General features: G+C 46.8%; 1 protein-coding gene across 1 annotated transcript in view; it reads left to right on the top strand.

Moving 5' to 3' along the window:
- Positions 1-10,832, top strand: part of SAMD4B (sterile alpha motif domain containing 4B) — a 48,289-nt gene that overhangs the window by 16,826 nt on the left and 20,631 nt on the right. The window contains exon 2 of the mRNA XM_003802134.3: positions 1,421-1,820. Within this exon, the coding sequence (XP_003802182.1) occupies positions 1,625-1,820 (196 nt within the window). The 5' untranslated portion in view covers positions 1,421-1,624. The remainder of the gene's footprint in view (positions 1-1,420; positions 1,821-10,832) is intronic.

The raw sequence follows: 10,832 nt of genomic DNA, 5'->3' as shown, positions 1-10,832 counted from the left end.
TTGGGAGGCTGAGGCAAGAGAATCACTCAAGAGTTTGTGAGCTATGACGGCATGGCACTCTACTGAGGGCTGCAAAGTGGGACTCTGTTTCAAAAAAAAAAAAGTCTTCAGAGTGGTATCTAGAAAAAGGTCAACTTAAAAATGGGCCTGTTGTTACAACTCCATTGTAGTTCTTGCCTACCAGTGGGATTTGGACCCTTTATTGCTCTTGAGTTTTTGACTTTGATCTGTCCCCTTTCTCTCTTGGCATCCTCTTGACTCCCAGGAGCTTGAGACAGTCTGGTGTCTCTGAAAGTCAAGGAGACTTATTAACCAAAGGGCTTGGATCTGGAGCAGCTTTCAGGGGAATGGAGAGGGTGGGGAGAGATCCACCTCAGAAGTGGGTGGATCATCTGAGCTCAGAGGAGAGATGGGTGGAATCAGAGATCAGGGCTATGCCTTTTCCACAATAGGGGAGCTGAGTTGGAGAGGGTAAGATCTCCTCAACTTCTTCATATTTGAAAAGGCTTCTGTCCATGCCTGTGCGCCTAAGGACTGGCAGATACCCAGCCAATTACTTATGAGATAACCATCTGCATACCTGATATCTCTACCAGGGTTACCCCACCATACATCCCTTACCTAGCATTGTGGATCTTAGCTTGAAGAAATTTAAAGAGCCCTTGGGGTTCTTTAGGCAGGTGAGCAATGACTCTGTCCAACTCTCAGAGGAGGTGGCCAGAAGCCAGCAAGGTCAGAGATGTCCTCAGTGTCACACATCTGTTTAGTCATGATACCTTGGGCCAGATCTCCATTAATTCACATCTTTTCTCATTGCTGAAAAATCTTTCTAATCTTTGCCATTTTTTTTTTTTTTGAGACAGAGTCTTACTTTGTCACCCTCAATAGAGTGTTGTGGCATCGTAACTCACAGCAACCTCAAACTCTAAGGCTCCAGTGATCCTCTCGCCTCAGCCTCCCAAGTAACTGGGACTATAGATGCCTACCACAACACCCAGCTATTTTTTAGAGATCAAGTCTCACTTTTGCTCAAGCTGGTCTCGAACTCCTGAGCTCAGGTGATCTACCCACTTCAGCCTCCTAAAGGGCTGGGATTACAGGTGTAAGGCACCGTGGCTAGCTTCTCTCTTCTTTAAGTCCACTTCCTTTGGCCCTGTGACAGCCAGGCATGAGGGGCAACATCTTCTCCTTAGTTTTTGGGATGGCTTTCTGAATCCCATTCAAGCCTTTTGTCTGTATCTGGAGACTGGGGGGAAAGTTGGTTTAGGATTTAGTGTTGGCCTCATGTTTCTCTCAGGAGCTCAGTAGAGCAGCTACCCTGAAAGAGGAAGGAATGAGGCCTCCATGCCCCATCCGCCAGCACTCACCTGAGCAGCTTGAGCCCCTTCATTCTGTCTGACCCTATTGCTTCCTTTTTCAGGATATTGGAGAGGCGTGGCTGGATCAAGCCCTCCCCCTATGTGAACAGGTTTCCTTCTCTCCCCACCATCTGTCACCACGCCTGGGAACATCCTCAAGCCCTGGCCCTCAGGGGAGAGGTAACAGGAGCCCAGAGCCGGGACCATGTGACGGCGCTGGCCCTTGCCACCGCCGTCCCCCTCACCCTGGCCCCAGGCCCGGCACCATGATGTTCCGAGACCAGGTGGGCATCCTCGCTGGCTGGTTCAAGGGCTGGAATGAGTGTGAGCAGACAGTGGCCCTGCTGTCACTTCTCAAACGGGTCACCCGTACCCAGGCCCGCTTCCTGCAGCTCTGCTTGGAGCACTCACTGGCAGACTGCAATGACATCCACCTTCTGGAGTCAGAGGCCAACAGTGCTGGTAAGTCTCCACCCCTAGAGATGAGCAGAAGGGATACCTGGAACAGATGTTCCAGCAGGTTAACCCAACAGTGGTGCTAAGAAATGTGGGCTCGGCTCGGCGCCTGTGGCTCAAGCGGCTAAGGCACCAGCCACATACACCTAAGGTGGCGGGTTCGAATCCCCAGCCCGGGCCCGCCAAACAACAATGATGGCTGCAACCAAAAAAAAAAATGGCCAGGCACTGTGGCGGGTACCTGTAGTCCCAGCTACTTGGGAGGCTGAGGCAAGAGACTCGCTTGAGCCCAGGAGTTGGAGGTTGCTGTGAGCGTGATGCCATGGCACTCTACCCAGGGGGATAGCTTGAGGCTCCGTCTCAAAAAAAAAAAAAAAGAAATGTGGGCTCTAGTTTTGTTGATGGTTGGGTCCCTGACTTTGTTTCTTGGTCAAGTCATCATCTTGGGTTTCCTGGATCTGTGTGGACAGATATCCTCAGGCATAGTATGGGGGACTTTTGGGGGAGGGCATTGCAAACTGGAAACTACCCACAACAGAGGAAGGATCATGTAGGGTGGCGTGAGTGGCTGAAAGGAACAGAGTAAAGTCATTACCAGTGAAAGGGAGTCATTTCTCAAGCTCCAGGATATCAGAGTTAGAAAGAAATTGTAGAGCTCTTCCAAAACTCACAATTCATTCTATACTATTTTTTTACTCCCCAAAATAGGTTGGATTTAAGACACAAACAACTTGGAAAGAGTTTTGAATTTAGATATAGTTCTTCTTATCAGCTCCTAAGCATTCAGTGGAGAGGCACTTTGTGTCCCTTGAGATTGGGATTGGGATGGGTGAGCCAAGCTGCTCTAGAAACCCCAGTTGTACACAGGAGTCAGGTCAGAGAACCATCTCAAGGACCACTGCTGAAACCTATCTGCAGCTAGATGGAGAGCTGTTGACCCTCGGGGCCAGAGAAGAGGGAGAGTAGTGGATACCTAAAAGCTAGCTTGGAAAAAAGACCATGTAGAAATTGTCGAAATTAGTCACCCTAACACTTCCCACCACCTTATCCATAATAGTAGTTCAGATTGACACCTTACAACAATATATAATATCTTTACTTATATATTAACTCCAGTCAGACTGTCTAGGTTTAAATTCCAGTTCTGTTATTTGCCATATAACCAAGGAATTTGACCTCTGTGTGCCTCAGTTTCCTCATCTTAATATCAAGATGTTAATTATATCTACCTTCTAGGGTGATTGTGAGGATTCAGTGAGATTACACATGTGTAGCACTTAGAATGTGGCCTAGCATGTAGTAAACACTCAGTAAATGTCAATTGTTTTTATTGTAAGTAATTCATTTACTCTTTAAAAGAACCCCCTGAGATAGGTAATATGATTAGCCCCACTTTACAGGTGACGAAACAAGCATGGGCTGCTAGAGTTGGGATTTAGAGCCACAGAATTGCCTGCCCTCCCTCATCTCCCCAGGCCTACCTGCCTTAGCAACTATTTTACTGAGTTTTTATGTGCAAGTCACAGAAGGGGAGGACAGGCCAGGAATCACACTGGCTTAATTCCATGTCTGGCAGACAAAGAGCAGTAAGAACCCAGCTCAGCTGTAGCAGGCTCAGAGCTCAGCCATTTCTGATTCTTGTCACCCTCCCTACTTCTTTAGTACCAGGGCTGAGAGTTCTACTTATGGTATGGCTCTGCATCCAGAGCAGGGGCTCCTTTTGATTAGGTCAATATCTTACATAGCTTTATCACACATCCCCACCACCTCATCCTGAGCAGGCAGTTGGATAACTGCTGGGTTCAAATCTTAGCCATATATCAGAATCACTAGTAGTGCTTGTTGCTATTTGAATAAATTAGTTTTTGCCTTTGTTTTCAGAAGTTGTAGTAGAATCAAACCATACAAAATGGTGAAAAATGGGTCTCCCTTCCAGACTCCCTATTACCAGTTTCTTGTTTACTTTTTATGAGATAAATTCTGTGTATATATAAATGCATACATGTTATTCTTCCAATTTTGTCATTGTTTTGTTTTAATGCATAAGGCCAAACATCATGTATATCAACTAGTTTGTTTTTCATCTACCAATATAATGTAAAGATCACTGTATATGTAGCACTTACATATATACCTCATTGTTCTTTTGCTTTTTTGGTTATTTTTGAGACAGAGCCTCACTATGTTGCCCTCAGTAGAGTGTCACAGTTCACAGCAACCTCAAACTCTTGAGCTTAAGCCAGCAGTTCTCAACCTGTGGGTCGCGACCCACAGGAACTGTACTGTATTAAAGGGCCGCGGCATTAGGTGAGTTCGAGAACTACTGGCTTAAGCGATTCTCTTGCCTCAGCCTCCCAAGTAGCTGGGACAGGCACCTATCACAACGCCCAGCTATTTTTTTTTGGTTGTAGTTGCCATAGTTGTTTGGCAGGCCTGGGCTGGGTTCGAACCCACCAGCTCTAGTATATGTGGCTACAGGTTGCTGAGCCTATTTCACTGTTGTTAATAGCTTCATAGTAATAAGAACAGAGCCCTATTTGTGTACCATGCAATGCTTTACCTTTGTTACTCATTTAACCCTCATAACAACCCTATAGGATAGGTCCTGTTATTCTTCCATTTTACAGATGGGGACACTGAGATCTGGAGATACTAAGTTACTTACCCTGGGTCATACAATCTATCAGATGTAGAGTTTAAAAATCTGATTTTAGAGCTCTTGACCAGTAGGCTTTACCACATGGTATGTGTGGTCTTGCCCTTACAAATAGTGCTATAATAAGTACCCTTTAAGCATCTCTAAGATGAATTCCTAGGATTCCATGAAAATGCTAGTTTGGTGGTATGTGCATTTAAAATATTTCCTGTTACCACATTGCCCTTGAAACACATGCTGCACTTTGCACAAAAAACCTGAGGCACATCCTGATGATTTCCATTGGGATATTGGAGTAATGCCTCATCAGGCTTGAGAACTGCTACAGAATGAAGTAAAAGATAGAATGAATATATGAATCAAGGTCTTTATCCATAGCCCCCACCCCCCCGTCAGATGATGAAAAATATAACAAGCTGGTACTTAAATGGGTGGGAAGGTAGGGAAAACTTAGAATGAGGAAGACAAGAAGGTATGGTGTATTCCAGAGTCAACAGGAAGCCTGCCAGGACTGGAGCATAGATGACTGAAAGGGGAAGGGATCACAGAGGTAAATTCTCCAGGGCCTTGATTGCCTTTCTCTTTCCTGGTAGACACAGGGGCTCCAAGATTAAAGAAGCTGTATCTCCTCTCTTATTCCCATCCTCAGGTAGAACCACCCTCACCCTACCCCCTGTCTTATTTGTAAAAGAAGGCCCTACTTCTAGGCCTGAGAACCTGCCTTGTAGGAGGAGCTGTTCCTCCTTTGACTGCTTCTCCTCTGTTCATTATGGCCTTCTCATTCCCTTGTGTTTCCCAAACTTGCAGCATCATCAGAGTCACAGGAGAGGGAGGTGACTATTAAAATCCAGACTCTTCTGTTCCCCTCCACTAAATCAAAATCCTGAGGGAATGGGCCTGGGAATGAGTACTCAGGTTCTTCTGATGACTGGGCAGTATGAGAGATGGTACCCTGCTGAATGATTCATCATAGGACTCATGGGACTAGGAATCAGGACGCTTAGTTCTAGATCCAGCTCTGCCACTAACACCTCTTGTGACCTGGGTCAACTCTCTCCCGGTTAGGCCTGAGGATGCCTATCTGGACAATGAAGGAGTTGTTCTAGGTACTTTCCAGTTGTGTCTTCAGTTCCGAAATAACGAGCCAAAGAAAGCAGAGCCAGAGGCAAGCATACTACTTTCTTTTGGGGGAGGGAGGGAGGGTCCAGCACATTCTTTTAAAGCAATATTTGTTTTCTTTTTTTTTTTTGACAGAGTCTCACTTTGTTACCCTTGGTAGAGTGCCGGTGGCATCACAGCTCATAGCAACTTCAAACTCTTGGGCTCAAGTGATTCTCTTGCATCAGCCTCCCAAGTAGCTGGGGCTACAGACACTCACTACAATGCCCAGGTGTTTTTTGAGATGGGGTCTCCTTCATGCTCAGGCTGGTCTTGAACCTGTAAGCTCAGGCAGTTCACCCATCTCAGCCTCCCAGAGTACTAGGATTACAGATGTGAGCCACCACACCTGGACCAATATTTCTTAATATTTAATGGGATATTCATTCTCATTTTAATATTTATTTAACCACTCAGAAAAATCTGTCCCTCTTCCCCCAACCCCCACCTCCAAAAGATACACATTTACACCGCAGACCAAATTTTGAGTTCATTAGTTCTACCAGTCCCCAGTTAAGAGCTTCCTGTTACTGAGTCTGAAGCCCTTCTTCAGCTCTTCAGATTCCTTTAAACCAGGAGGAATGAACAGTGAAGCAAATCCAGTGCTTTTTTTCTGGGTTATATCTCCATAACCCATCCAACCAACCCTGCTACTTCCTCCAGTTCTCCAGGGAGACCCTAGATATGAGTTTGGATCAGAGATGCCCACTTTCCTATCTCCTCAGGGCAGGGAGCACAGAGAAATTGCCCTCGGTGAGTGTGTCCCAATCCTTGATACATGTCACAATCCCTTAGGGACTTTTTTTTTTTTTTGGTAGAAACAAGAGTCTTACTTTATTGCCCTCAGTAGAGTGCAGTGGCATCACACAGCTCTCAGCAACCTCCAACTCCTGGGCTTAGGCAATTCTGTTGCCTCAGCCTCCTGAGTAGATGGGACTACAGACACCCACCACAACACCCGGCTATTTTTTTGTTGCAATTTGACTAGGACCTGGTTTGAACCCACCACCCTCAGTATATGGGGCTAGTGCCCTACCAACTGAACTACAGGTGCTGCCCTCCCCCCCGCCCAGGGACTTTTTAAAAATAATGTTGGGGGCTCAGTGCCTGTAGTTCAGGCGGCTAAGGTGCCAGCCACACAAACCACAGCTGGCGAGTTCAAATCCAGGCCCAGCCTGCCAAACAACAATGACAACTACAACGAAAAAATAGTCGGGCGTTGTGGCGGGTGCCTATAGCCCCAGCTACTTGGGACGCTGAGGCAAGAGAATTTCTTAAGCCCAGGAGTCGGAGGTTGCTGTGAGCTATGATGACAAAGCACTTTACTCAGGGTGACAGCTTGAGGCTCTATCTCAAAAAAATAAAAAATAATGTTAGGCCAGGTACAGTGGCTCATGCCTTTAATCCCAGCACTGTGGGAGGCCAAGGCAGGTGGATTGCTTGAGCTCAGGAGTTCAAGACCAGCCTGAGCAAGAGCGAGACCCTGTCTCTAAAAATAGCCATGTGTTGTGGTGGGCACCTGTAGTCCCAGCTACTTGGGAGGTTGAGACAAGAGAATTGCTTGAGCCCAGGAGTTTGAGGTTGCTGTGAGCTATGATGCCAAGGCACTCTACCAAGGGCAACAAAGTGACACTGTGTCTTAAAAAAATGATGATGATGATGTTAGGCCTAGATCCTACCCCACAGAGAGATTTAAAGCTCCCTAGTTGATTCTTGTGTATACCTAATGGAGAACCTCATGTTTTATGCTGATGCTGATTCTGGATGAGCCGCTATACAAGTTTTGAGACAGGTTGTTATGGTCCATTATTTCATTTTCAAGAAACATAGTTAACAGCATCCTTTCTTCCTCACTTGTGCAAGTTTCACCTTGCTCAGCTTATCAGTGGTGACAGGAGGGTTTCATTTCTCAATTTTTGTGTATCTCAAAACTTCTATAATCACCCACATAGTGTCATGTGAACTACTAGAAGTGGGGAGTGGAGGCTTACAGCTGTGTAACAGGGCACTGGCCTGGGCTTTCCTTTCCCCTCAAGCTAGTGGGAAGGTATTACGAAGTCCTGTAGCTCAGGTAGCCTATACTGATTTCATGGAAGCAAAAGCTGAGGCAATACCTAGAAATAGAAAAGCAATACTTCGAGGGTCTCTGGAACAGGGAAAAAGAGGCCCAAGGTTTCCCCTTGTGCTCCTTCTTCCTTCTCTCAGTGCTTCTGCCTTGCCTGTCTGGAGCTATAATTCTGGCCTTTTCCTTTTCTCTGATGCTGACTTGGACTAGAGAGTGTTCCCAGGGACAAGAGGAAGGAGATTAGGGCGAGGTGAGCTGCAATTCCCTCCTTGGTCCTGTAGCTTCCTAGGAGACATTTCCTGCATTTTCTTCCCACCTCTGTCCTCTGAGTCAGTCTCTGTATCCAGCAGGGTTAAGCTCCTCCCTCTCTGGCTCACTAAACCTGGGTGGGGAAACTGAGGTCAGGAGAGGGCCACAGCAAGTGAGTCACCAAAGTTTGGCCCTGATGCTTCCACCCTCTTCTTTTTAAATGCTATACTGATAGTTCATCAAACAAAAATGTGACACACTCCCCCAGCCCTCTCCCATGTCTGTGTGACCTAGGGTGAGGCAAAGAAGGGCACATTTGGAGCCAAATACTAGGCCCCTCTGGTGCCTGAGGCTGCCACAATTGTTGCACCAGCTCAGTGCATAAAAATGGATTTGCTCTTATGGCAATCTCAAAGGTATATTTGGCTCCTATGATTTGCCAGGACCCAGGGTCATGACCTACTTAGCTCTGGTCACCTGGCCAGCCTTGTCCCTGTTGCCACTATAGCAAATGGGGACACTCATATACACAGTCTCTTCTCCCTGGTCTTCTCCATATCTGGGGGATTCACATTTGCAGCTTGGCAAGAAGCAACCATTGGTGTCACGGCACTCCCCAGCCCTCTCCCCCGTCCGCCCACCTTTAGAATTTCATCATCGCTTGTTGTGTATCTAGCTCTGAATTTCCAGAGATTCATCTGTTTTTGGTAAATAACTACATGAAATTCTCCACCCTGTTGGGAATCTTAAGAGGTAGGCCCAGATGTGCTCTTCTACATGAACTGCCCCCCACCATACCCTGAAACAGCATGAGCTCTAACTCTTCAACCAGTAGCAACAACAATAATAGTTAAAATGTGACCAGTTGCAGTGGGTCATGCCTGTAATTCTAGCACTCTGGGAGGCCAAGGTGGGTGGATTGCTTGAGCTCACAATTTGTGGAGACCAGCCTGAGCAACAGCGAGACCCTGTCTCTACAGAAAATAAAAAAACTAGGTAACAGAAGGTTCCTGTAGTCCAGCACTCTGGGAGGCCAAGACAGGAGGATCACTTGAATTTAGGAGTTCAACACCAAGCTGATCAAGAGTGAGACCCTCATCTCTACTAAAAATAGAAAAAGTTGGCTGGGCACAGTGGGTCACACTTGTAATCCCAGTAGTCTGGGAGGCTAAGGTGGGTGAATTATTTGAGCTCAGGAGTTCGAGACCAGCCTGAGCAAAAAAACGAGACCCCATCTCTACTAAAAATAGAAAAACTGAGGCTAGAGGATCACTTAAGTCCAAAGAGTTTGAGGTTGCTGTGAGCTATGATGCAACAGCACTCCACCCAGGGAGACAGCTTGAGACTCTGTCTCAGAAAAATAAAAATAGAAAAACTAGCCAGGTATTGTGGCTAGTCCCACCTACTTGGGAGGCTAAGGCAAGAGGATTGCTCAAGCCTAAGAGGTCAAGGTTGCTGTGAGTTTTGACAGAGTGAGACTGTATCTCAAAGAAAAAATAAAATAAAAAGCTAAAATGTGCTGAGCACTTATCACATTCTCGGTGCTTTGTGTGATTGTCTCATTGACTCTTTACAGCAACCCTGTGAAGTAGGGGCTTTTACAGCCTTCTTTGCACAGAAGAGGAGACCAAGCTTCAGAGGTTAAAGGACTGGCCCACAGTTACATTGGCTTAGGTTGTAGAGACATAGGTGGATTTTGAACCTCAGCAAGTTTGCCTGTTGAATTTGTGCTCTTACTCAGTGTATTCTGCTAGAACCTGAGGCAGGGAGACTTGAAGTTGGGGGATCCTAAAGGAGCACATTGTACACATATAGATGCCACTACCTTCTGGGGGACCATCTGGGTTCAATTGTGCAGATATTCATTGGGTCCCTGCTATGCCTCATCCCTGGGCCAGACTTCTTGGATCTGGGCAGGAAACTAGAAGTTCCATCCCCACCCGTCATCTGCAGCCCCAGCTGGGCTCACCCCAAGGGGCCTGAGGCTATGCAGATTCCTTGGACCAACTCCAGTAGTCACTGATCCTTCCTAGTCATGGGAGGCCCGCCCTCCCCACCACCACCTCAGCATAGATACATGAACACACATTTCCCCAGGGTCAGCCTCCAGTGGTCCAAAACCACTCTTTCCTTTCTCAGCAATAGAATAAGGTCCTTCATTGAGCCCAACCCTTGGGGCTGTTCTGTCACGTCCCCTGGCAGTACCAGAAGAGAAGCTGTATCCCTTAGCCCTGGGGTCCTGGCAGTACTCTGGTGTGGGGGAGGGAATAGACAAGGCTTCTCTCTGTCCCAGATGCCTCTGGCTACCCCGCAAGGCCTAAACAACAGCGATTGAGAACATCAGGGTAGGGTTGAAGGGGCAGACTTACTCTGCTGAAGAGAGAGAAACACCCATCACTAAGTCACATTCTGAGTGCTTACTACAGACAGACTCTGTCGTTTACATGCATCATCTCCCTAAATCTCCCCAGCGACCCTATAATCCCTATTTTATAGAGGAGGAAGCATATTGCCCAGACAGCTGCATGACACAGTTGAAATGCACGTCCTTTACTTTCTGTCATTAATACAAATCACTATATTTCTTTTGCCGCCTTATCAAAAACTAAAAACTCAGGGGGTAAGATAGCAAAAGGGGGTACCAAAGAATTCCCTACGATTTGATCCAGTGTCAGATGGGAGTAACAGGGCAGGAAAGAAAAAGGTTCCCGACTGGGTGCAGTAGCTCATGCTTGTAATCCTAGCACTCTGGAAGACTGAGGCAGGTGTTTGCTTGAGCTTAAGAGTTCAAGATTTGGCCTGGCGCCTATAGCTCAACTGGCTAAGGCGCCAGCCACGTACACCTAAGGTGGCGGGTTCGAATCCCCAGCCCGGACCCGCCAAACAACAA

Source organism: Otolemur garnettii, unplaced genomic scaffold (assembly GCF_000181295.1).
Source record: "Otolemur garnettii isolate 467f Iridium unplaced genomic scaffold, OtoGar3 scaffold00233, whole genome shotgun sequence".
NCBI classification, from domain to species: Eukaryota; Metazoa; Chordata; class Mammalia; order Primates; family Galagidae; genus Otolemur; species Otolemur garnettii.
This window is presented reverse-complemented; position numbering and strand designations above follow the sequence as displayed.